We start from the raw sequence: 27,979 nt of genomic DNA, 5'->3' as shown, positions 1-27,979 counted from the left end.
GTCGCAGACCATTGCATCACACTTCATCAGGAAAGGGTCAATGTGAAGAAAGCTGATGTACATACAATAAGCTTTTTCACTGGCTGCTTCTCCTGTTTGTCTATCCTCCTGGCCTCTGGTGATTTATGATTACCGAATTTCGTAAGAAACTGGCAGTGATTTGGAGAAAATGGGAAACTCGGAAGAACATGAAGCACTTTGTACAGATCATGGAGACAGAGGAGAGATTAAAAAAAATACGGAAAGAGTGTGGTAAAAATAGCTGTCAGTGCACTACGAACGGGGCAAGGTAATGAAAGGGTGGCAAATATTACATTTATAATTCTCATTATCATTAGTCTTGTTGTATGTCTTTATCGTGATCTTGATTTGCGATGCAGCAGATCACTCAAGTGACGGTTTTTCTTGGCTACGACGACCTCAAAGGCACTACTCGCATGCGGTCAGAGTTAATGGCAAAAAAAAACTAATACTCCTAAGGACATGGCCTTTTAATATTAGATACTTCAATATATTAAAATAAATTATGTTTTATAATATCACTGCTGTTTCACTACAAGTTGTCCAAGTCGACGCTAACGGTAACAGATCCACGAGTGGCGTATATTCCAGCCCAGTGAGTCTTACGTGTTCCTACGCCAGTGACACAGTAATACCCAGATAGTAACAAAAGAAAGATAGATATGTGAAGGAGGCCTATCGAATTTGCCGCACTTAACCCTACATCTCCTTGGTTTCTAAATTGCCAAGAGACATCCATAGATTTTCCCAGGGATGCAACAACAGATTTATCTGGAAGATCCGTCACAAGCCCGGTCGGCGAGAGAAATCATAAGATCCATTAAAGAAACACGTGTACACCTGCATGCGTACGCTGCCGGCAAACTGGACGGACATTGCAAGAAACCCGCCCCGAGGCCCGTCATGCAGTGGCTTGAGGCCCGATTGCAAAACAACAAACGTAGTGATCATGTAAACGAACGTCACAATAAGTTCGCGAAACTTTGGGAAAAACGAGCCAAAGGGAAACACATGTCAGCTCGGATCGATGCGAATCAGAGTTCATAGGATATGCTATGTATTACGTAGTGCATCAGAGATAATGGCCGCAAATTTAAGTACACATTCAGAGTTAACTAAAGGTATGTGCATAAAAACTCGAAGCTAAAAGTTTGTTCGATCCTAAAGTTAACTAGAAAAAAATAACCTGTATTTATTGCTTCTTTAAGTCTTAACTATAATTGCATATAAAGACAATAACAATAAGACCCAGTTTATTATTACATAAGAATAAGACTGTATTACATATTCAGAGAATGTCTTTCCAATTGCATAGTATTGGTAATAATGCTCTTGCTGCGAGCAAGGTTGGCAAGGTGCTCGAATGAATATTTGTAACAAAGTCGCCAGAGTATTTCAGGTTCTCAGTGCAAGACTGCCTTTTGCCCGTTTAAATGGAAATCATGGCAGATGAAACCCACAGCTATGGTCCGCAACTCGAGTGCATGCCGTGTCTAAATCAAACGGCAATTGCAAGCTAAACTCACTAGAAATCGTCGTGAAAAGGGAAACAAAGTAACACTGACGGTTCGCCGCTGATTCTGTCTGTACACCGTTGTCACCGTCCTCATGCAATGGGACTTTCCCTATATACTCCATATACTGAACTGCTATCGATGCTATATACACCACTAGAAACCCTTAAAGAAAATATAATCAATCTACTGCCTTTCGACAGAACGGAAAAACCTATCACGATTTTGTGTAGCAGCCACCATATCGGCGCTAACAAAAAGTTGAACTCCTTGCAGCCAAAGTATATCGATAAGGTCGATGTAAGCGGCAGAGAAAAAAACATTTCTATTCAAAGTAGCAATAGATAAAGCTGTTTGCTTCGTAGCAGCGACGCGCGGCTTTTGATGTGCTTGAGAATATGATCATCTGTCTCAGTCCTTTTACACAACCGATACATATCGGCCGATTTCTGAACACAATGGCATTGGCAGACGGGTATGAGACACACGCTGTTTAACCTGCTTGGCCGGCAAAACCGACCTGATCGTTTAGTCATACGGCCCGCGTTCGCGCGTCAGGTGGACCAGACCGGCCTTGGATATAGGCAGCGTTGAAGCGCTAAGACGTACTGTGACAAAACCGTCAGCCGACAGCAGAATCAGACGGACCAAAAACCGATGAAAAAACGCATTGAAAAGGAAATCTATCAGACCGCGGCTGACTATGGACGAAATTAAAAAAGAGGATCAGAGGGGAAGAGAAAGAGTTTGACAAAGAAAGAAAGTTCGAACGTTATTGTCATCAATGTCGGCTGCATCAGTACCAGTATGATCCTCGTTGTGGATATCTTGATTCGGCCTCGTCGACATGTTAACAGAGGTTAACCTGTATTAACAGCGATAAGAGTAACGGTAATGGTAAAAGTGTAAAGTTGCTCTACGTACCAATCAAGACGGCGATTATCGCCATGTTGTCAACGAGATGTATTGCTTACCGCCACAGAAACTGTTGGTGCACCCTGCTGCAAACTCTGCACAGAAAGAAAATATGCCTAGGTAACCCATGTTATACTAATATGTACTTATGGCTGTAGCTTCTAATTGCACTGCCTTCAATGGAGACTTAATTAGATATAAAAGCAGATTATAGTTTAGTAATTACACTTTGGGTATTTTTCGAAGGTCTGAGAAAAATGTTTGGCTGGGTTATTTTTATCCCAGATCTACAAGCGCCGGCCTACATTTTTCACGAAAGGCGATTTATTATTGCAACTAGTTGTGAATCACTCTGAAACATAGTAGGAAAAGGAGTTCGTGTCACACATTACAAATCATCCAGATTCCTTGAGTTATAAAAGCAACATAAAAGAAGCATAAGGAAGATCGTCATCAATCATAACTATGTACCAATGCAACTAGTGCAAATGGTACATCCAGCAACGACGATATGTAATGCAATAGGAACGTTTTAATGCTTTTTACAGAACAAATAACTTCGAAGGAGACATCAATATTATGGTTAGTCTTAGCAGCAACGAAACATGAAAAAGACAACAGAGCACCCGAAGCAGCGCAAATACCAGTGGCGACGACGATGACGACAGTAGGAAATGATAGCGCCTCGTCAACAGCTCATTATGGCCGTAACTCTTACCGGAAGACTGATTCCTTCACTGGCAATATCATATCATGCGAACTGCAACAAAAATCATAACAGTCGTAGCAAAAACAAAAAAAAAAAAACAAAAAAAAAAGAGCTCGTTCTGTTACGAGTGCTACGATCTGCCTGCCCGATCGATAGCTCCTCGCTTACTCGTTTTCGTTAGTATAAATAGTGGGCGAGGGGCTATCGGCGACGAGCCAGAAATTTGTCAATCATTTGGATTTCAGCAGTGGCCCCCCTTAGTTGTACCCCTATTGCTGTCTCCCCATTGTGCTTGCACACACCTACCGCTCACTTCGGTGCTAACAATATCAACTACCAGCGAGTCAGCGGAGGTACACACATCGGTACGGCCTGCTTCAGCTTATTAGGAACGATAGATAAGTGGCTAGAGATAACGAGTAACAGTAGGGTATATCAACATAAGTATAATAACCACCGTATCAGCACTAGCGAAACAGCTGATGAGCTGTTCTTCGCTCTTGGTGCCCTTGCTACTGTCATTGCTCTAACCTACGTTTTGGCGGGTGCTTTTCTCCGAAAGCTATTACTTCGTTTTCGTTTGCAGCTGCTTCGGGATTCAGGCCGCAGGCTGCTTCGAGTTTAGTTTCTCTGCCAACTTCGGATAATGACTGTCACGCAATAGGCTCGAATCCGATGCCGAGAACATTACTGGTGCTTCTTCGTCTTCTTTTTCATCGCCAGTGTGAAACAGGCGATGGTGCGGTAGATCCGGAAACATACTGTGAGCTTTGGGGTGTACAGACCTCGTCAGGAAAGGACAGACGGCTGTATAGGATACTTTCATAACAATAGAACGAATAGAAGCAGAGGCTGCGTTGCCGGTGCCGAAAGCTGAAAAAGCTGAAAGATATGTGTAGAAGTGGTGGGCTTGCGCAGCAGGGAAAACATACACATGGAGATAGCACAGAGGGAGAGCGGAAGGCAAAGTACCAGGGCTCCTCTCGCAAAAAGAGGAAAAGCCCCCAAAAAATAACGAGGCAATGCAGATGCAACAATGCCGAAAGGAAGCACGATGAACAGCGACGGTAGTGACAGGCGGCAGCGAAATTAATCGGAGCGTCCGTAGACAGGGACGAGCCGTAAACTCTGCTGTTGTTTCTATTAGCTAGTTCTGTTGTTCTTGCAATTATATCATGATGAGATGCCTACTGGCTCGCTGAAGGAAGACAAAACCGAATGGAGTAATGGCCATTTTATTTAAGGGTCTCTCTAACGAAAAAAATAAATAGTTTTTATCGTGTTGTGAAAAAAAAAACATTTAGAGAAAATGACAGCAACTAATTGCAGCTGAAAGCTTAACAATCCGGCTATAAAGCAGGTCAAATTATTACTTTTGACCGTGCGAACTATTTGGAAAGCTCCGGTGACATCTCTTTTACAATACGATAGAACAGGTGTAGCTCGATTTTATAGCAAACACGGTTCCTGAAAGAACATAGATACTACGTAAGTATCAAGCATGTGTCGTAGGTAAAGTTTACATTTAATTTATTAGATAGACATACAATTTGGAACGGACCGCTGTAAGCTAATGGTGTTAGCTGATATAATCGGCTCGAAACATCTTTATATGAAATGTGCCTAAAAAATATCTTTAAATACGTGTTGTATCAAGATACTCAACATTGTCTGAAATCATCCATATGCAGCCCAAAACGGCCCTAAATAATTCTAGTTTTCGTTAGAAGAAAACTTATAATTGTGAGTTGTGAAATAATCGTCTGCATGGAGATGCGCTGTGAAAACATAGTCCAGTCTATCAAACAACGGTTTCAATGTTTCTTTTTCTTGTTAGCAAATGTCACCATCACTAGCAATGCCTTTTTATATTCTATTTTTTAACCATCTTTTTTGGCCATCTGCACTTCTATACTTCCCTCTACTTTCACAAAAATCACATCCTAAACGATCATATATATATATGCCTCCGACAAATACAATAAGAATCACTAGTCAACTCCGCCCCATCCGCAGCGGCCTAACGCCATTATCTTCATTACAGGCTCTTCGACCTTTGCCCCCACAATGAGCATCGTTGTATACAAAAACCACAAACTTCTTCTCCTTTGTGGTTTCGACTACCGACTTCATTTGCAAGACACTACTAAGCTAAAATGGCGTAGTGTCTGTTGTGTACTAAGTCCATGCTTCGGTTGAAGCTCTCCTAAATAGTCCATTACTGAGCGACAATCATGCTCCAATTCGAAAAACACCTAATCGATGTGCGATTATAATTGTGCAATACTAGTCAGTTAAATGCAGCAGAAGCGAACAAAGTGCATGAAACTATTTATCCGATTGGCGGATTCGAACAATCCCTAGGTAGGACCTTCTCATAGCCTTAGTTGCAGTAGTACAAATCTGCAGAATGATAGCGCTAACGATTGTTAACACCACTCTTGATTTTGTAAAATCAATTTTATATAGCGTGTATCTAACCTATCTCTTTTCCGCTCGTAGTCTACACGGCCTCGATATTTCAGCGCGCTCTTTTCCACCGCTAGCATATGGCCATATCATAACCGTCGACGCTAAACACGCAACGTGTGTCATATTATATCCGTCGCCAGGCAGCTGCAAACTGACAAGTTGAACTAGACCACAGGAGTCAATGAGCTTTTGGCTCTGATATGCTTGGGAATCACAGAAATCTGCTACGCGGGTCTTAGGACAAGCATACCGGTGAACATAGCTGTGCACCGTCCCTATCCTGTTCCTACTGCCCTAGCTCTATTCCGATGCTCGTCACCCACATCAGCTAGCGAAAGATAGACTCGCGACTTGTGCGCGATGTCCGGTCAAGTCTAACACAAGCTCAGAGCCCACTGTTCGCAGGCTGCCATTTGCCTTATCCGCCCGTCTTGCTTCAGCTAAACGGCATGTACGGCTGGCTGTCTGCCCTCCTACGCCACCGCAGCCAGAGCTAGCCGTCTAATCAAAGGGGCGGGTTTTCTTGTCCTCAAACAGCAGCACCAGCAGTAGTATTAGCAACTTCTACTGGCCCTAGCGGCGATGACTCATTATCACTTAATAGAAGCCTATTTGCTGGGGGGTTACCCAGCCGTCGCTAGCTACACAGCACCCCGGTGGCAAGTAGTACTTCGTAACAGTTTGCCCCCTTCCTGTTCTTTGTTTTACACCGGCGTCTCCACGCCTGTACATGAGCACCAGATACGGAGAAAACAATCTGATCCACCCCACCGAGCGACCGAGCAAGCGGCAGAGGGACAGCGAGCTCTCTGATCTGCTAGCCCAGCTCCGACGGCTCTGCCTCCATCTTGCTTTGCTATCCAGCGACCCTGCCCGAGTCCGTCCGAATGTTCCCAACGCCCCTGAAGCTCTCATTTGCTCTCAATGGTCTGATCAAACATTCAGTTAGTCAGCATAGGTCTGACTAGCACCGGAATTTGCCGAGTGGTGAATTGGCCGAGCTTGCCCCGCAGGGCCATCGAGCGCATTGGCACTGCCTGCATATGTAACCGAAATAGATATGGGCCTCATCTATGTCGGCGAGTCTGCAAGTGGTGATTGATAGGCGAAATCGCTAAATGCAAGCAGACCGAATAAAGCATCAATTGAATGAATCCTTAGCAGTAGTAACGCCGTAAAACTCAAAACGGTTATTTATTTAGCATCATCTACGGTCCTTCACTGAAGTTTCGACATGCAACCCATTATGATCTGCAGGACGGTGTATGTATTTCTACAATTCAAGTATTTCTGCTCGTATAACTAAATTGGTTTAGGCCTTTTTTTTCATAGACCATTGCGCACAGCTATATCAGCTAAGATTCAGCATAAAGCTTCCACGTTCACCACTAGGTAGGTCATAAAATTACGTAAAGGGGCGTCTACGAGCCACCAGTTAAGTTGGGAACGTACGCACTGTGGCAAGATATTTTGATTGGATGCATCCTTTTGCAGCGGCGTAAATTAACTATACCCTACTAATATCTATTTAATAGTACTGAATAATATAATATATTGGCTATAATAACTGGCGGAATTTGTTTAAAGAGGAATTCCTACGTGTATTTTAGCAGGCAGGGCGAAAGGAACAAGCTCCAGGATGTAGCTTACGTTGTTAAAATAATATGGATCATTTTCAGAAGTTTACCCGCGTGGCAGGTACGTAGATGTGAGCTATACTGGGGTCACTAAATCCTCTCTGCTCTCGAAGACTCGTATTGAAGTGATTTCCATTCGAAAACACAAATTTCTAATCTCATCTCGGATCAGGTGTTGCTGGTACGCTAACAGTGAAGAAATAGTCGTACCTTCCGATAACATATTCTTGCTAATCGACTACTTTTCTACCTCTTATTGGGTTTAGCCTAGCATCATTTCCGCAGCAGTGTCCTAAGGCTATCAAAAGCTGAAAGCTGTTAGATACCTCTGGCCGACTGAAAGTCGGCTGAAAAAGCTTTACTTTCGCTTTATTTTAATAGCTCTGTATTCTCTTCTGTTCACGTCTGTATCGTTGCATTAAGTGGACTTTTAGCCGGCTTAGCTCTACGCTTTACTGAGCCTGAAGCTAGTGTAGAGTCTGACAAGAGTCGCTCCGGGAAGAGAATAAAATCTACTTTTCGAATTTGATTGCATAAGAAAACCTTTTCATCGAGAATATCATTACACTATCCAGCTACGTATAGACTCAGTCCTTTGGACCACTGTCCGGCTAATGAAAGCATATTAAATGGGCGTTTTTCTTCCGTATTAACCTCTTTTGAATCTATTCAACTCGCTCATTGGCCTTACGCGCTCAGTCCTCCAGCTCGTTGAAAGTACTTCCTGTCCTTTTTGATGCCTTGACATCTTACACACCGTTGACTGATTATTCCATGTATAGCGTGCGTATACCTCTGTTTCGTATGACAATTACGTGATCATCATAAATAATATTTCGTTCCTTCTAGTTATTGATTGATATTAACATCCGTGCTGGATATCCTGAAGTCGAGTTTGTGTGCCGGATCATCAAGATTTGCGTGCTGATCCTAGATCTGTGTGTCATTTCATAGCAGAGATTCATTAGCTTTACAGGAAATATCGAATGCATCCTTCGGATCCGAGAATCGTAGCGGCACCAAGTTGACTTGAACAGATGCATGAAATGTTCTGCTAGCGTTTAGACAAAGGAGAAGCGTAAAATGGATTTTTTTTGGTTAATCGATTCAACCCCATAAAAATCTGAAATGCTGCCTGCACGGTCCGACACATGTGTAAGGCAGATGTGTAGCAATGGAACTTTCAACGTGCTTCTAATATATATGTACGAACTCTGAGAATCTTGCTTTGTCGGAAGAATAAAGCAAGAGTTTTGTCTTTATTTGATATAATCGAAGATGAATGACCCCCCCCCCCCCCATATTTCGAGTTTTATATCCGGTATCGCCGTTAGGCAACCCAAGATGAATGTTCCTAAACACTGTTAGATGCTCACAGTACTTATACACTTCGGTGTCCGTCTGGCTAAGACGTTAAACCACTGAACTGATTTCAACAAATCGGCAATACCCGTAAAAACATTTGACCTAGCTATTGCTTGTAGGTAAGTAGTAAGAAAAGCGGTAAATGGCTCAGTTGAACTAACAGTAATGACATTCGAAGTAGCAGTAATAAAACCTTCTTTTTTTAAATTAAAAAAAATCCTATCCTGAAAGTTCTCTTTTTCTTGCTCGTAAATCATCGTGTTAGCGTTGTTGTGGCTCGCTACACTATGGCCATTGCCTTGAAGCTCTGTCCATTCGGATAACTTTTGATCGACATTTTATATAGCTCGCCCGCTTCAAAGGATCGTCTACAACAGTCAGGGTCGACTACGGCGCGCCAAGTTACGGCTGCAGCACCCCTCGGCCAGTAGGTCTTATTCGTTTGACCTTAACCGCGTAATTTAGAACGGCAAAACTGGTGCATTATAATACAGCTTTTTCGCATGCCATGGCTATATTGACGTAGCGTTGGCAGGGATGGGTTTGTACAGGACCATAGCGATGACGTAGAAGTGTTTACTCGAAACGGATAACATTGTTGAGTAGAATTTGTTTATTGTACCAGCCGCTGTTTGAGTTCTGTGATTTGCAATGATGATAACCGATAGTGGATTGGCATATAGGCAAAATAGGCCCATTTAGGTCTGACGGAAACTGAAAAAGGTTGTCATATGTATGGTCCGGTTTTCAAACTGTTTTCTCATTGCGTGACAGACCAACACAGCTGGACCCACTTTTTTTTTTTTTAATATATATGGAATTATCATTGTCTGATCATAGTGCAAAAATCAAATACGTGAAAAATTATGGGCAAAAATAACCTGACGCAGCTTCGGATAGTGCAAAATCGAGACAAGTCGAACCGAGCCAGTGGTCGATATAATTTCTATTGCTTCTACGAAAATTGATTACATTCATCAATTCGATCAGATATTCCTACATTTATGCGCCGATCTACTTCGAGTAACATTGTAGGTACGTGACTTCCAATACATCGCTAGCCGACATCATTTCAATTGCGATAGAAATCATATTACTTGAAGCATGAACAAACAATATTCGGAGTAGTCCGTATATTAACACGCCATAATCTGCTAGAATATATTTTTTTTTCGAACGCAATCGGTTCTATCGCATCTTAGAACAGTAATTCTATAACTAAAATATCTTAAGGATATCATAGATTTTTTTAACACAGCATCTAGTTAGGGTAATTTACGTGTCGTAGTTGTGCATAAACAATCTATAGCTACATGTGTTTTACATTAGGATATATTTTTTTTTGGCCTACCTTTCAACGCACATATAATCTAATCGTTATGTTTTCAAAATATAATCCATGCCGTGGACGAATCTCAAGCAAAATACTGTGGTGTGTCTGGTACGCGCTAACGAAATAGTCTATAGTTGTCACTCGAAATGACAGAGTCATCCGGTTACGATTAGACAAGCGCTATTATAAGTGCCATTCATCAAATCCACGCATAGGTAACCCTGTGTTCAACCGCCAAGTATTATATGCCGTAAAGAGCAAAGCTGTCTGCGTTACCACCGTTGCTTGCCCCTCTACTAGCACAAATATACCTACTTGAAAAAGAGTACCATGTACATTTTGTCTGCACGCTACCATAGACGACAGCATAGATAAGCAGACAATCTTTATTTCATAATCCAGCCAAAGACACACGTCAGTGCACGAATTTATGGCTTTTCATAGTCAAAACGTGCTAGCGCCGTCTGCATCCATCCGCTATCGTCTGCTCGCGGAACGTCTTAACGAAAACAAAAAACAAACAGTCGGGTATCAAACGTCTGCTACTCAGATTTTTTTCGATCCCGAGTGCATAGTATTACGTAAAAAAAAAAAAAAAAAAAACAATATGTAGGTATGTCCTATACTTCCACGCGTTCTTCTATTCGATGTCCCGATGTACGCTTCGTATCGCGTTTGTCACGCAAGAATCCCTTACACTCCACAGCAGCAAAAGGAAGTGCACAGCGATCCAAAGTATTTTTTCGCGTTTCGTCCAAACAATTCTGGGCGTGATGAATATTGTTTCCGGTTACGGACTTTTGCTGCCTACGGAGTAACGTTTCCTGTGCGCGACCCAGCGAGCTGTGGTCGATTTGAACATGGCCACGTCTCAACCGAAACTTCAACCGAAGTTCACTACCATTCTGACAACTTCCTCTCGCTAGTCAGCAGTAATCCCAAATTTTTCGAGTTTCACCACAGACGTCGTTGTGTCTAAAGTATGAGATAAACTCTGGATATCTTTGTTTATCAAGGTCAATGGCGTTGCAATTCATTTCGCGGACGAGTCAGGATTTAATGTATATGTGGGTTGACACACAATCACGAATTGACTCATGTTTGTGACTATCAATTGAAGGAAAGACGAAGTTATTTGGTACAGCTAAAAAATTAGGCGCTTTTTATAGAATCGAGAAAACATTCAACTGAATCGAAGCTGTAACACAGATAATAAGAAAACATTGAAAATAATTTGGCTTTTCAATTAGCCAAATGGCTCAATTGATAGTTGTTTGTTTGCCTCCTTCTAACTGATCAGACCCCGATACCCAGTTGGCGTGTTAAAGTCTTGATCCCTATCTTGGATAATGATTGTATCACAACTTTCTCATGTGAGATCAGTCGACAGATTGACTCACAGTTTCCACGCAGATCTGCCATACACAAACACGTCACACTGGACCGCATATTCGGATAATATGCGAGTAGTATATTACTAGATATTTTCTGGTCTGCAAACATACAGATATTCATGAATGTGGAAGAGGGACTGCTCAATGCGCTGGAACACAGGCTAAGTAATGTTCTTGATAATCATTTCTAATACGCATTAGATTAGGATCAATAAATGATGGTCGTGCCCGTTTTGTTCTCTCTCTTTCCAGCTCCTTAACAAACACTTAGGTATTTTAGACTCTCGTTGGCTTTTGACAGGTGTTCACTGCCGTCACTCGTGGCACTCCCGACGTTTGTTTCTCCGAACCAATTTTTCTACAAGCCTAAAACGTACCAGCATCAAAATTTTAGTGTGTTACTACCATATGAGTCTTCTTTATCATCCTAAATACTAATAGTCCATAGAGTGCTTCTCTTTCTCGGATTAATGCTTCTTTTTTTTGAGTCGTCAACGAATGGACTTGTTATAAATACAAAGATACCAAGCTTCGTAAATTCCTTCCGCATACTTTAGTCTTTGAACTACACGTTTTGCGCTCTGTTAGCCGAATATGCTGACTCTTATCTTACTAAATATGGGTTGCCAATGTCATTAATGTACCCCCACAAAATAGAACACAATATAACTTATTCTGTCTGAAACATGACTAAAAAAGAACAAACGTTAAGTATCCAAAACCGCACCCCACAGTTTGTTAACGTCGGCTATAATAACCAAGAAGAGAAATCGATAACAGTCGCTCAAAGCAGGGCTAAGGTCCGATCTGAGCTGGAGTCAGTAAAGGTCGATTCTGCTTGTATAATTTGCTGCTCCAAGATCTCTCGAGTGAGGGCAAGAGCAAGCTGGTATCTTCAAAAGTCACCGCTAAACCACTGAGTTAGCTTATAGCAAGATATGCCGCAGTAGGTGCTGCGGGAGCGACTTCAGCAAAAGTTGTTGCTTGTATATTATTTTTTAGGTATTCACATATATAGGTGAGTTCATTAAGATGCCTTATTGTTAGCGCTACATTTGATGAGTAGGTACATCAAGATGTTAGCTGATCAAATGATGTAATACGTTGCATGATCTAAACTAAGCAATATCACAGCTGGCAGCCTTGCCAGGAAGTTAATCATAACCAATCTTAAACCCAAAGCATAGGCTTTTAATTAGTCGAAGCAATCGAAAACACCATTTTAAGGTAAGGCTATCATACATTTTGGTAAAGTCAATTATTGGTACCGACTGGCTTGCGTGAATAGAAACCGTTACCTACAGGTATCATATTATTATGCGATATTTCTTGTAACAAGCGCCGTTTAATTCGATAAAAAAAAAAAAGGTTTACTTCTTCGAAGCAATAAGTGGGCAAATTTTCCCTTGCCGTCAGGTAACGAGCTATTCACTGTAACCCACCTAAGCCTTGTTACTAACCTACATCCGAGCGCATGCTGTCTGAACAACCTACCAGGAACATCGCCAACCGCTACGTCTCGTCTCTTTCTTTTTTGTCGGTTTTCCAGTAACTAGGGGACAAAAAACAGAAACAAGCCTGTATACCCAACCCAATACGTGGGCATAAACATAGCACATTGATAGCCACATCCATATACTAACGCACATGTTTATGAAATAGCACATGAAGCTCGGAAACTCGCCAAGACCGCATTGCTTCAGCCAGTGTCACTCTATTAGCGAGTTGGCCGTATCGTGCAACGTCCTGCCATTCTCGAGCTCGGTCACACTGATGCTATTTCAGCGTTCCCATCGGCCGCTTCTTTTCCCGCTACTTCCTATGCTGCGGATATTTCCCGTATCATCTATAATATTCTCTGCATTCGTCCATTCCTTTGGCAGCTGTGCCTCTTGCTATCTAGCCTCCAACTAAAAAGTCATCACATGGCGATGCGACTGATGTTCTATGCCCGGTGTAGCCAAGAGATTCAGAGCGCGCAACATCTTCCGGGACCACACAGTTGCCGCTGACATCGGCTATCCCACCCGCGACACGTGAACAAGCACTTAGTAACGGCGGGCGGCGTCTAAGCCAGAACCAAAGCTGCGGGACGTCATCAGAATGCTGGTGTCGCGTTCTCGACGCCGATCCTCAACGCATGTGGGGGACGACGGGCGGAGAGGGGGCGTTTTCCTTTCGTTGCGATGAATGAGTATCGCTTGCTGATGTTTTGAGATAGGGACTCACTGCTTTGAGACGCTGCTTGACCACCGAAAGGGTGAGTGAGCACCGTGCGCTATTGAACGAGCCACAAGGGTAAAAGCATTTTAGGCGAAGTGGAAAACAGACCGTCACGTTAGGCTCTTCTACCAGTTGGTGGTAAGTAGAAGTGTTAGACATAGTTGAAGTGGTTAAAGTGGCAACAACTAGAGTTGACGAGTAATGAAGTAGTTTGTTACCTGGAGAGCAGACGCCCGATCAATGTTTAGATATCTGTCGGGCAGTTGCCGTAGCTATCTAACACAAAGTATACAACAGAGACTAAATGACGAGTGTGTTTTGCGACAACGTTAATAAAATCAACGGACTCATTAATTATTCAGCTGGAGCTGTATACACATAAATCTCATAATTCACTCTAAATGATGGTAAATAGCGAGCCGTAAGCAAGCGCTGTGATGTGGCGCGCAACGAGTCTCAATCCCGATTCGAACAGCGTATAGAAGTATATCTTTTTGTCTGTAATTGGCTCAGTCCAATGGGCCCGCCGATCTGACAGATTTAAACGTTCGCATTTCCGGCTCATGTGCAAGCTCTCGGTACGTTCGGATATTTCCAATATTCACTTTCTCACGACCAAATATATCGCCGAAGGGCTTTAAAGAACAAATTATTCTTTTGCCAGAACAGCGTCGATTCAACTGCGATTGCTGAAATCAGATAAACGAATGGAAATGAGTGAAAATGTCCTCAGGCGGCCGGTAAACGCTATTTGGTGTTAGCAAAGAAGCGACTAAGTCAGATTCAGTGAATAGACGTGGTCTCGCATAAATATTCATGGCTTGCACAAACCCATTTTTGTCGATAACTGTTATTTCTTCATTTCATCACACTTATTATCAAATATACGTTGCTGATGGGAACCAACGACCCCTGTTTTTAACTAGAAGATGGAGCGCTGAAGTGATTATAAGTTGAATTAAAGTTATTCTAAATACGCCGATTAATCTTTTGTTGTTCTTCCTCAATACTTCTCTTAAAAGTTGTAGAGATGTAGGTTAGTTTTCTTACGCCACTCGTCGGGAAAACTTCGGTAACTTAATGATCATGGGCAATACATCATAGTACTATATCCGCCTCGAATATTCGCTTTTGGTTAATTGTCCGATGCCGGCTGCATTATCTATAAGCAAAACCTAAACGGCTTAGGGAAGTGACAGCATCTACACACTATGGCAGTGCTAGAGGCCATGTCGTTCAAAGTGTAATAAAAAGGACTACCTGTCATAAATGGTAACAGCTCGTGAAAAAAAGACAATTCGATTGCTTAAACAATGTTGTCGACTCAGCCGGTCAATAGACTAAAACAGTGGAGATTCTATGTTTACGGTCGATTACGCCTTTCTTTTTTCGCTACGAAGACCACTCGCATCAGAACGAACTGCCTCTCATTCAGTAGTCACTAATTAGAAACAGATTCGAGAACACGTGCCGATCGATCGACCAATATCGGTAACGGCTCAGACAGATAAATAGAAATTAGCTTCCATCGTATGGTCTGCCACCGGAATCGTCTATGGCAGCAGAAATCACCAATTCGAAATTGCATCTCTATATCTTTTCTACATTTGTCTCTGCACTGTGACAATCAATGTCAGCTACGAAAAAATCGACCGAGAATGCGATCAGTCTCCGGAAATCGCACTATAATTAGGCCTTACAGCGTTAACGAATCATGTAAATCTCGAATGGCGCTCCGTTTTTGCGCCACGCCTGGTTCTCGGAAGGGAGTTCTGCCTGTTCAGAGACGTTCAGTGTGCCCAGCCATCCTGTCGCATTACTACGACGATAAAAATAGCAATCTTTTAATTAGTGATTACAGTTATCATATGTAGATTTTCGGACTCGTAGTAATACATCACGTAAAGTCGCCAAGACATATTTTTCTGTCTCTTCATTTGCTTTGAGGTAAGCAAGCGTTTTCTGAAGTATACTAACCGGGGCCAATTGGCAAACATGTGTTTAAATCTACTTGTATCTCGCACTAAATGAAATCCACTGATAGCACTCAAATCCCAATGCGCTCACGGAACCGACCGAGTCTCGCTCGGTTTTCTACGCACCGTACCATACAAAGTGTCCACGCACTTCTTTCGCCGCCTGTTGGAATGTATACGAACGCAAATGACATGAACGCTATATTGTCCTCGTGGCTATCGACATCGTTTCGCTGGGCGGCCGTCATCGGCAGACCCGTAGGAGAGACCAGCAGGACTCGACATAACGAAAAAACGAAACGTTGAGTCTACGAAACCCGATCTCTTCGATCTACTTCTCATTCTCGTACTGATGCCAGTGGCTGGTTATCCCATGGCTAGGCCAGTTTTGTACCAACCACACCCGTTTATGCTGCAACCGCTCCCCTATCAATTGCTGACAACGAGACCCGTAACGTGGGGGGCAGGGATAGCGGCGGAGGTGATTGCATCCCCAAACCTGCAGCATTTAGCTCGATGGAGAACGAAAGGCGGACGGAGAGAAAAAGAGAGGGGGCGTATTTGCACTTGTCTATCTAATAGCTTTGAACGACAGCCATCACTAGCAGCAGTTTTTAGGCAATCGATCATTGAGCTCATGTGATAAAATAAAAACTTTTATTAGCAAGGGGTGGTGGTCGTAGGAAAATGGAGTTGGAAAATATTTAACAGAAGATTATTATTATACAAACAAATATACTATGCAATTAAGTAATGAAATAATAGAACTCAGTCAACAGAATAAGCATTTCTAGCATTGCGGTTAGTTGTAGTATTAAAATCGAGTAGTTGTAGCAACTAGATGCCCATGAACATTTTGGGCACATCATCGCGAGTTTGGCTAGAGAATGCGTTAACTATACAATACAGTTATATACATAACTATATAGCTATATATATATATATAGCTGCGGTATGGCAGCTAGGTGCATTGGAAATGCTTTTAGCCTGGCGACAGACTGAAAATAGTTCATTGACACTTCAGTGTCCTTTCGCCTTGCGTATAATTCATCAATATGACGCTTGCAAATTTATTATTTCGTATTGGTATCGAATGGCTGTTGTTGCTCCGTTTTTCAGCAGTCAAAATTCCAGGGGCCTACCTTTATCTATAAACAGTGAGGCTCATTGTTTTTTTACTTACACAGACGTTACTCAACACTGTCTTCCGTATAATGTTTTTACCAAACAAACCGAGTTCGGACCTGTTCCGAATCCGAATTCGAACTCGCTGACGCTGGTCTGTTATGTTAAGTCTGTTATTTCATTACATCTTTCTTTTTTTTTCTTGCTGCTGTTCCAGTTGGAGCAGTTTCGTCGTCCATAATAAACCGATTGTATTGCTCAAGGCATCTGGTGGCTTCGCCACGTTGGCGTTACGCTGTCTTACCAATTCGATTACCGTTTTGGAACTTCCATTACCTTACTTTTATCTCTAAGTTACTTTAGTTCTACTACAAAGAGTGCACTAATGCGTTTTAATCATTTTGCAGCAAATACCCCATAGCTCTGTCTCGATTATGCCACACTTCCATCACCAGCGCATGCTTCTGTTGTTGACCCATTACTTCTCTATGTGTCTCCCTCAATATACTTTGTTTTTTCCACTAAAGATTTTGTACTAAAAACACTGTTTTCATATTAAGCCAAGCCTACATACCAAAAACGATCAGAGCCGCCTCAGAGATAGCCTATATATATAATAACTTAAGGGTATCGTTACGTAAACCCGAAAGGCACACGCGATTCATTTTCATAATAATTGTCACTTTGTTGCGTGTTTGATATTTCTGAAGAAGCACTCCGCTGGTCACCCTCGCGATGATCTCAAATTCGATTTAAAGCAGTATCTTCGCCACTGGAACATTACCTGGACAAAAGGCAATTTGAATAACAAGTAGATGATATAATCAATGAGCAAGCGTATGAACAAGGTCAATCACTTTTTAACCGCATCAATGGCCTGTCAGTATCCATACTTTAGTAGATCTATCCTCTGGTCCAGTACAAAGTTCATCACAGACTTCGATAAATATATTAGGAATATTTTCGCATGCGATGAGCTCGTCTAACGTTACCAGCAATATATATATGTATATATCGTATCAGAGAAAATCGCGTATGTGAGGTATCGGGTGATGTGGGGTTGGCTTCTTTAGGTAGGATGAATGAAATGCGATCGTACTAGAAAAATGTATCTTAAAAAAAAAACGGTCGCGCGAAATCCCAATACGTTGTCCTGTAGAATGAGCCGGCCAATCAGCTAACCGCACAGCCTTAAGATGGCAATACTACATACATGTGTATGAGGTGTTGTGTTACTTGAACATGAAATTGAGAAGGCGGAAATTGAACGAACATAACAACACACGATCGGGTAAAAATAGGAGAAAAGAACAGTAATATATATACGTTCAACGACCATGACGCTCAAGTTTGCGAGCTTGATACCCACGGTATCTAAATCAATACGGGAATCTAGATCGATCCGTATCGAATCAACAGACGTTTTGCTACAGTGTATAGGACTGCGCGAATTTTTACTTAGAAATTCAACGTATGAGAATGTGTAGTCGGATGCTCATATAGCTCCTGCAAACACTAAATAAAACAGTCAGAAATCGGCTAACTTACTAGCCTACAAGCTTAAACGGAGCTGAACGGTGCCCTATTAAGCGGAAATGAGTCTCGCCGATCCACTGCCATCGGGAACTGTAGAGCTGGATATTGCCAAGGAATATCTTCGAGAAAAACTTAGCCTGCCACCTACACATACTTATATTAATTTTTAGGATGGCTCATGTCCGAGCGTCATTTAAAAACGAGCTCAAAATCAAACCAGCTATCAACTTTTTAAAAAAACATTTCGCACCAGAGCATAGAAACGTTATCGCGGCGGATACAAGGTCTCAGTGTGCGATAGTCTTTAAAACGAATGGTGAAGAAATGATCCTACCAACCCTATGATGAAGCGATTTACATAGAAGTGCAAAAAAAAAAGTATCTAGATCAGCTAGAAATCATTTCCGCCTTGAATTTCCGCTTAAGCCGCAGAGGGAACGAACGTGCTAGCTGATTCGACAGCGCGTACGTTCTCCGCTAGTTATGCTTATATATATATATTTGGACTCGTCCTCATAGATAGCTATATAATCAATATTGTTAAACTGGCAATGTATGGCTGAAACATATATTCGCTCAGGTTGTAATTACGCCATAAACAGTGGTTTCGTATGCATAAATCGCCATGGCTCTAAATCTAATGTAACAAGTGTCCCGTGTAACGTAGGGTGCCAGCAACTTCATCCTTCCGCAAAAATGAGTGTAAGGAATCAGATATTGATCGTCGGGTGTCCTATTTATAGAGAACAAAACGCCAATAAGAGACCAACGCTAAGATACAAGGCCAATTCGGCATAGTTTGTTTTAGCCACCCAGGGCACACCGAACACAGGCCAGCTCGTTGGTCAAGAGTCAGTCTAAATAATAGATTGGGTAGTCAGAAAACAGACCGCTTCTTTTCTTCAAATAAGCTACTTAGGCCAATACGCATCTATATATTGACGCGTTCAGTGATAACAATCAATTCACGTGGTGTCTTGATAAACCCGAGTTCACAAGAACTCGTAGTCCTCGCACACGCAGCAGTGCGTTTTTTTATGATCAGGCTGGGCGATTATTATTAGTATTACAATGATGTTTTTTTCATGAGTGACCTGCTGCTTCATTGGCTTTGCTTGGTAGGCGGCGGTTGTAGCGGTGGCTTTGGCAACTTACGGTAGCTTATCGTCTAACGTTCTCCGATAGCAGCGGCAACCGTAAACGGGCCATTCCGATTAATCAAACAGATAGGTAGGTACCGTTTTTCTTCTAATGCAGGACACAGGGTAACGCAGACGGATAGCCCCCCTCGGACGATCGACGAAGGGGCATGCATTTTTATCGCTTCGGAGACACATGCGGACCTAAGTACTTTAATACAATCAACATTCCTGGGACCAGAGATGCGCAATGGTATGAAACTTCTAGTCTCACATAGAAGAATACTGTATGAATATAAACGAGACTAACTGTCATCTAATGCATTCGGAAGAAAATACACGACAGAACGTAAAATTCATGCGATGTTTTTTACGTATACGTAATTAACGACACTACGTCGTAGAAAACGCAAGAGAAAAGAACGCTCTTTTTTTCAGGTCGCATTTTTGAATATATTACATCGATTTTTCGATAAACATTATAGAACTGGTGATATCTCGAGGTTTCGTATGAAATCGGTAGCATCAACGCTCAACGCTACGTACACAAAGCAAATCTTATAATATTGACCTTTGGGCCAGTCGAGGTGAATCAGTCCACGCCGCTCAACACGCCTAGTCAACAACGATCGAATTGACAAAATACATAATAATGTCGTTAAATTATTTCATGTTTAACTTTAGAAAGAAGACAATGCGCAAGTTAAGAGCTAAGTTCGAATTGTTTATGTTTTATTAGTATGCTATATAGTCATTGTTTCTTTCGGGCTGAATAAATTAGATAGTTATTAACTTTTCTCAAGTCTAGCGCACCCAATAGTTTCGCTTCCTTCACGGGCCACGGCGATGGGGTATACTACCTGTTTAGCCTCGGATACTCACTGAGAAAGGAGATATTTCAGTTCCGTGGAAGTTGTCTGAATGAACTTTCCACCTATGTATATTATTGATAATGGCGCGTCCTATCCTACCAGTTATTGCATACTTAGACGAACATACGTACGGGCATATTGCGCAATGTTTATTTAGCAGGTTCATTGTGTCACTTTCTTAGGTTAAACTGAATAAATATATCTACTTGCTAAACGTAACTTGTTCGATGTTAGGAGATCAATTTCATTTTTTCATCAATATGATAGTGTGTTATTGCCTATTCTTGCACCAGCAATTGTAACTATTTCCGAAACACTATCCACTGCCAAACTGGCGGCATTCAACATCGAATTCCGATTTCCTTTACCTGCATAGAAGTGTGAAAAGGTGGCCGTAAGAGCGACGAGGAAAAATCCAAGTCGTTGACGTCGCAGATCCATCGTTGTGTGAATGAACGAAAGTGTATTTATGGACGAACACTCTATGGGGGGGGGGGGGGGGGTAATAGATGTAAATGTCTCTTTATCGTTCCTCTGTGACTCTGCTTTTCGTCTCCTGGTAGCTTTTTGTTTTTTCTCACGCAAAAATGGCTCCCAATTTTTTGTAACTTCACACAAAGAGACAGTGCTAAAAACAGTTAAGGCTGGTAGAACAGAGATAATACCATAAGCACGCCGTCATTATCCGCACCAGCACTTCATATTTTTTACAAATTTTCGTTGATTTGCATTTCTACGTTACTGATGTTGTTTGTGTTGACGGGGCTCGCCTCTAAATGTTGCCCGCACTCCTGCCCCGCTTAGAAAACACGTACGCCATAAAAAACGAGACAGATCAGAGAACGCGGGTTTTAATTTGTGCACGTGCCGCGAAGGACACGCTGGTCGTCCTACGTGACTTTAGCTGAGCGTGGTTTCACACATGATACTTTTTACTTCGTTGTCGTCCTTCTTTCTTTCCCTGTGATTTACGCAGTGATTAGTGTACAGTGAACTGAAGGCAAATTAAATCGAGTAAAATAATTGTGTGATCTGGATTAAGTGGCTGGCTTGGACAAGCCAATAAAGCAGCTCGCAAATTTTCGTTTACGATACGAATGAATACGAAAAGTCGCTCGATGATGAAAGTCGCAGTTGGCAGAACTTCAAAAATAGAACAACACCGAACTCCGGGGAGGGAGCTCAGTTTATGGAAGAATGCCAAGTATCAGCCGAAGTACGCTTCCGTCGGTAGCAAATCGCGACTCGACTACACTTCGTCTTCCTGTTTTTCGTTTTGCCCGTGTGGGGCCGGTCACCTTTAGGGGCACTCGAAAATTCCCAACTGCTCGTATCGTAACTGTTTTTCACAGTTCTGTTTTGCCTGACGTTATTTTCTCGCTGGTGGAGCTTGGCAGAGGTAAAGGTTTTCTCTGTTCTTGCGATCAAATAAATACAAACTTTATCAATCGCAGATCGTGTCGAACGCCGCTACATAACGTTAGGTTGAGCTGGCTGGCTAATGGTCAGTGTGACACAGTTTGACTATTTACTGTATTAGATATATTATTACAATATATCAATCGATGATGATCATGGAAGAATGCTAGCTAATATTGCCTATTTGCCTTTGCACTGACATGTTTAGTTCCGAAAAGAGGGTCTGTTGCAGTGAGTGTACTGATAAACAAAATACCGCACGAGAGAATTAACTAATCAATACATGTGACGAGCAGACCACTAGTTTGATAAGCCAAACCATAGGCGAAGTACAAGGGGACTACAACTTCTGAACGAAGTCAACTGCTTTCTCTTTCCCCCTACAATTTGATCTTGCGCTTTTCCACACTTCTTTGAGCCTTTTCAGTCTCTTAGAACTGCTATCGCACATACACGCATACACAACGAAGGAAATACTCTACGCGTGTTCTTCGATATTCGAAAAGCAACAATGATGTCATAACTTTCATTTCCCGTTCTGTCGTAGCTCGATAACTGAAACAGGTTATTACACACATACAGTTTGCAACAGTGAGACAAATGAGTAAACTAGTTGTCGCACATAAATTGTGGATAGGTTTTCGTCGCCGTACAACACAACTGCCGCACAACAAGCTGAACTAACGCACCTGATCCTTATACTGGCACGCTGCCGCACTATGGGTGAACACGGAGATGAGAGAAGATTTAGTGTAGCCTCCTATCGTAGCGCCACTGTGTATAGAGAAGATCTGGATAGGCTCACAACACCCGACGCCTCCGCCACGGTCGTAGCAACGATCCCGGTGGTGAGCAGCGCACAACTGAAGCCAACGATAGTTGACCCGCCATGCGCCGCGCAACTGAAGCTCCGCCTCCGAGTGGGCGCGGCGGCGATAGCGGGAACATTTGAATCGACCATGTGACTCTTCGAAGGCTCTGCCATTCTCAATGCGCCACTAAGCAGCCAATTAGTCTATCTATCCCTGAACGAAAAGGCTAGGAGAATCAAATGAGCAAGTTCAGTCAACACAAACGGACAATGGACAACGGCCCGAGTGTGAAAAATGAGACCTAATCTAAATTTGCGCGCCCTGGAGTTCCCATGTGCTCTGCACTTTACCACTTCTGTAGATGAACAAACCCGTTATAATGCATTCGACGTACATAGTAATAAGATGAGATGCGTATAGTTATTGCGTGCAGTACAAAGCGTCGGCCCTTGTTGTTTACGCGGAGAGTTCACGCGAAGCGATTGCTTTTCATACAATGGTAACACTTTTCACTACATATATATATCCTATGTTTGTCGCACGCTATTTCACCTGTATAGTGACTCCTGTATGGCCAGACAATCTTTTTTGTATACGATGATATCGCGCAATCTGCGTGCCAACATCCCGTTTCTTTGACCTTTCGGACATGGGCGTATGCCTATAGTACAATATTTGCTTGATTTAAGTTAAAGTTTCTTAATAACTTTAATTTTGACATTAAGTGGTCTGCTGATTATTATTTCCACTCAAACATAGTACTTGTGCGATTCCTGAGCCTCTCACTGATCAAACCAACTCGACGCCTATCTAAAAGCATTTCTGTATCTTTCGATTTTACGTCCGACATCGGCGTTAGGCCTCAGACGACTGGTTCCCAGCGCAGAATGCACTGCGCATATGCCTGAGTTCGGACCCAGGCTACCACGTGCAAGACTAGCAAGCAAGCATGCATGCTACCCAGTAAGCTATATGGGGAACATGGCGCCGACTGGGAATCGATCGCTTTGATGCCTCCAAGATGTAGTTTGATGCTAAATGTTTTTTTTTTGTTTTTTTTTTTTTTTATTGTAGTACAAGGCAATATCCTGATGCGCAGCAAAAAAGTGTAAAGAAAAAATCTCTCTATATTATCATCATGGCCGATGACGGTTCAATTTAAAACTTTAAAACAGACGAATACAAACAGCAAACAAGTGTAGTACATAAGTGACTTTGGCTAATTTGCCACCCCGTGGACCAATTTGTATATCTACTATGATAAAAATAACTCGTTGTTCTAAGAACTAACGTTTAGTATTACGAACGTCTAAATACAAATACATTTTATCATCAGGGGAGAAAAGTACTTAGTCCCAAGTCAGAGCTGTGTTTATGGTGCAACCGCATCGCATCCATTGCGATATCCGGCGGTAAGTTCGTAAGTCGCTATATAGTGCAACGCGTTTATCAATTGTACCTTTTGCCAACTAAACGGTGTTTTGCCTACGAGCTTCTACAGTGTGAACACAGGGACTGTCTGCCCTAAAATGGCTGCCCACTGAGCTCGAGTGAGCGAGCAAGATTTCGTGAGCAGCAGTTACGGGACGCCAAACATTTGTGTAGTTTTTTTTTGAATAAAGTGCCACATTTGGAAATCGTCGATCTGTTCTTTTCTCTGTGGTTTTAATAACTACGGAATTACAGCTGTGATAGCCGTAACTATGTCACTTATAGGTTGTGGCGTGGCTAGAATAATAGTACTTATGACCGATCAATGTAATAGCGTAGTTCTCGAAAACGGTACAAAAAAAATAGAAAAATAAAAACGAGTATGAATACTCAAATTGGACACAAATAATTTTCGAATTTGGTGTTCACATTAAGGGTTACAGAACGAAATTATTATAATACATAATACTTTTATTACTTATGATATGATATGAATAATTATTACATATGATAGCATTGTTAAGTAAGATTTCCGTAGTGTAGGGGATAGTTTTACTTTGTGGAAAACAATTACACTTTGTCGTGTTTAGATTCCTAGGGCTACAGCTTACAATAATAAATGTTTTTTTTATAACTTGAGACTATGGTAACCCTACATTGTCAATAGCGAAATGCGGCGTCAACGATAAGGAGGACACCGAAGGAGCGCTTCGTTAGCAGGCACTGCTATGGGGATCCTCCACTGTATATGGTATGCACTTTGTTTTCCGCAAGTTTTTCCCTCTGCACATGGGTCTTTTTCCTAGATGCACCTTTTTTCCCTGTTTCTCATAGGAGCGAAGGCGATCGGCTATCGCTCACTTAGGGGGCTGCTCCCTCTCAAGAAAACTCCGATAAGGGTTGCAAAGGGGTGTCAATGGGTAATGGCTTCCCGTTGTCGGCAACCAACCGACCGACCACCCAAGTCAACGAGCGACCGACCGACCGGCCGACCGACCGCTGGCCAAGAAGTCTTCTCCTGGGAGACTTAAAGGTCAAACGTAAGAGGAAAACGAAGTAAAATCGAGTAGATCGGGCAAATGTGGATGGGAAGAAACTATGAGAGCAGGAGTCGGAAAAGCCGACTAGCCGCGGGCCGAGCACCGCACTGAGGCAAGGGTAGTCCAATGCAACTCAAGTGGGCAGGAGCCACAGAGTCTGTCGGTGACGATGATGCCACCGACAACTGATCGAACAACGGAAGGCGAGTTAAACGAAAGCTGCCAACTGGAAAGCGGGGTAACGTCAGGATTGTGCTACCAAGTCAGGAAAGGGAATATGGGACAGACTACTGGACGGAGGGAACAAGGCCAATAATCGCAAGGAGAACTCCGCGGCTCTTAGGGTCCTCGGGGAGTTATGAAGGGTTCTACAGAGAGGTTGGGAACAGCAACGACTTGGAAAAGGCATGAGACGGTAGCGATCGTCGGCTCTGGGCCGACCGAGTCTACATTTTCGTATGAGAGTCACTAGAGTTGAAAGAAACTGACGGCTAAGGGAGAAGTGAGCACCAAACGTGGAGCTACGTTGAAGGGAAAGGGCGCAGCCGCCGCCGCCGCCGCCGCCGCCGCCGTGTAACTGGATGAACAGCAGAAAACAAGGCCAAAAAAAGTGCGAAGAACAGAGGAAAACAATGATCAAGTGACTAGGAGGTCAAAAAAGGACGAAGAAGAACGATTTGTTGGTGACGATGATCGATCTGGCCCCAACGGCCCTCTGCCTAGATGTTAGGACGCCGATGGCTATAAGTGAGTAGCAAACTCGCAGCAGTGAAGAAGTAGCGGGTCCCTGACGTCCGCAGCTCCACTGCTGCTACTTCCACTGTCACAAGGTACCAGTGGTCCGCTGCTAGTTCTCGACTAGTTTCGCCTAACAGAACGACTGCAACGGAACCAGCTGAAGAAGCTGGCTGACGCACATGATAGGTACTTATTGCCAAAAGCGACTAAGGATCGCTAAAAATACGGCAGGGGCAAAAATACAAAGGGAAAACGACGACGCTCAGTGTCCTACAAGTCGTACCGGCCGACAGAAAGGCGATTCTACACGAACGACATGAAGAGCATGAACTGAAAGACTCAATGAGTGGTTGGGTGAGTGCTGCGAGGGCTGGGAGTAGTTCACCTAGATGTAATGCGTATAGCATTACTGTTACGGGAATTATTACGTGTCGAGTCGCTTGTGTGGAGATCGTTTCTGATCTTGCGGACAGCCACTTGTGCTACAGTGTAGTACAGATTGAAAAAAAGATATATGCTAAATGAGCGCAGCATGTTCCAGCATTGATCATATCCAGATAGATCAGTTGAAACGCAGGGGGAAAAGTGTGAAGTTGTTGATCGGCATAACGAGAGACTGACTGAAGAAGGTCAATGGACGTGCACGGACATACTGAATTGCTAGTGCTTAATTTCTTCAAGATGAAACGTTATTACTTGGGAGGGTACTCCGGTGAAAAACTTAGTCTATACGGTTTGGCTTGCAACACTAGATAATATTTTTCTTGTTTTTACAGCTGCATAAACTGGATAAATCGATCCATGTGTCAATTATGATGAAAGCTAGTTAAACCAGGGAACCTTTGAGACCACCAACAAATAGTCTTTCGACAAAACCAAATTACGAATGGCGCCTTCTTTCAAAAAACCGAAGCCCTCAAACTCGAAAATGGCCAGTGGTGTCGACTGATGTGAACACATGCGGAGTGCGCTATTTAGCACCGTAGATTGCCTGCGTAAGAAACCAATATAGCAAATCTAACTACCTATAATATTGAATGTTAAACGTTTCATTAACACGTCTGTATACAATTCTGGATTCGATTATACTTATGGTCAACGCGCTGAAAAGTAGCCATTTTGAGTCCCTGAGACGCTTATTCCTCGTCTGTGCTCAGCATTTGAGGACTGTCGTTAGAAGATTTCTTAATTCCCCAACATGTAGATATATCGAAACGACATGTTTACATAAGTAGCGAGTCTCATAATCTAATTATTGTTGCAAGTAATAACTTTTATGAATGCGTAAACAAAGAATAAGTTAAGGGTCTTACGAACGCACTTGCCCGTCCAACAAACTTCAAACAACAAAATCATCATAATTACTTTCATCGTCATTGTAATACGAGAAAAATGGTGATTTTAGTAAACTTTGGCACTTTTTGTTTCAGCCGCTGTTACCATGTTTCATAAAACAACTCTTAAGCTATTATCCATATTATTGTTGCGACAACCAAGCTTGTCAGTCAGTACGTCGTTCTCTTCTCTCTGTTGATCGATATTTCATTTCCGAACATGTTTTTTGTCACTCTGTCACCGCACTGGTATGAGCAAGAAGGCATTGCTCAGGAAAATAGGTTTCCGCTTCCCTCCCTCTGACCTCTGACGCCACTTATCCTTCTCTCTAATCGGCCACTTTATCTGACGTGGGACAGCTGCTTCTGACTGACGAAACGCGAAACGGACGGCGCGTGTACTGTTCATTCGTTTGGTTGCGATCGGGTTGAATTAATTTCATGATCAGTGAACTGCCGGATTACTGAAAAGTCACGATTGATATTGCTTCGTTTTAAATTGACTCGGATCGATCTCCTCGGGGTTAGCCCGTCGTGCCAGCTAAATGAATGTATTATGTACTACAAACAGAGGATGGCGCCTAACTACTTCTCAGTACCGTAACTACGGACTATATGGTGGCTATTTTTATAGCAAAAACATTAGCTTCATTGGTTTTTTAATATTTGGAATAAAATGAATATACAGGGTGTCGCAAAATTCACACAATTTGAATGATTATTGCTACACAATTAATCCATAAATTGCAAAAGGCTTCACGCAAAATAAATGTACAGCTTTTCCTTCAAGCGCAGATGTTCAAAATGATCAATACGCGGCTGACAACGGTGGCTACGCGTTCGTCTGCTAAACTTAGGAACACACATTGAGGTCTTGGCCCGAATAGCGTACACATACATTTTGCTTCACGTTGCCACAAGCCGACCGACCGTCTGACATAATGCCTTGCGGCGGTACCAAACATAAAACTTGA

At 42.5% G+C, this 27,979-nt stretch overlaps 1 protein-coding gene across 5 annotated transcripts in view; it reads right to left on the bottom strand.

The window, feature by feature from the left end:
• The window catches only part of LOC111243679 (uncharacterized), a 273,017-nt gene extending 250,495 nt beyond the window's left edge, over positions 1-22,522 (bottom strand). For 2 of the 5 annotated variants that reach the window (XM_086980937.1, XM_086980938.1), the window contains exon 1: positions 20,600-22,522. Coding sequence is in view for 3 of the 5 variants with exons in the window: in XM_086980936.1 (XP_086837062.1) it covers positions 20,600-20,672 (73 nt within the window). In the remaining 2 variants the exon portion in view is untranslated. The remainder of the gene's footprint in view (positions 1-20,599) is intronic. The other 3 variants (XM_086980936.1, XM_086980939.1, XM_022789585.2) reach the window with 3 other exon arrangements.
• Between the last annotated feature and the right edge of the window lie 5,457 nt (positions 22,523-27,979).

The sequence above is a fragment of the Varroa destructor genome, unplaced genomic scaffold, assembly GCF_002443255.2.
Source record: "Varroa destructor unplaced genomic scaffold, Vdes_3.0 BEIS01000002.1, whole genome shotgun sequence".
In the NCBI taxonomy this organism is placed as follows: domain Eukaryota; kingdom Metazoa; phylum Arthropoda; class Arachnida; order Mesostigmata; family Varroidae; genus Varroa; species Varroa destructor.
This window is presented reverse-complemented; position numbering and strand designations above follow the sequence as displayed.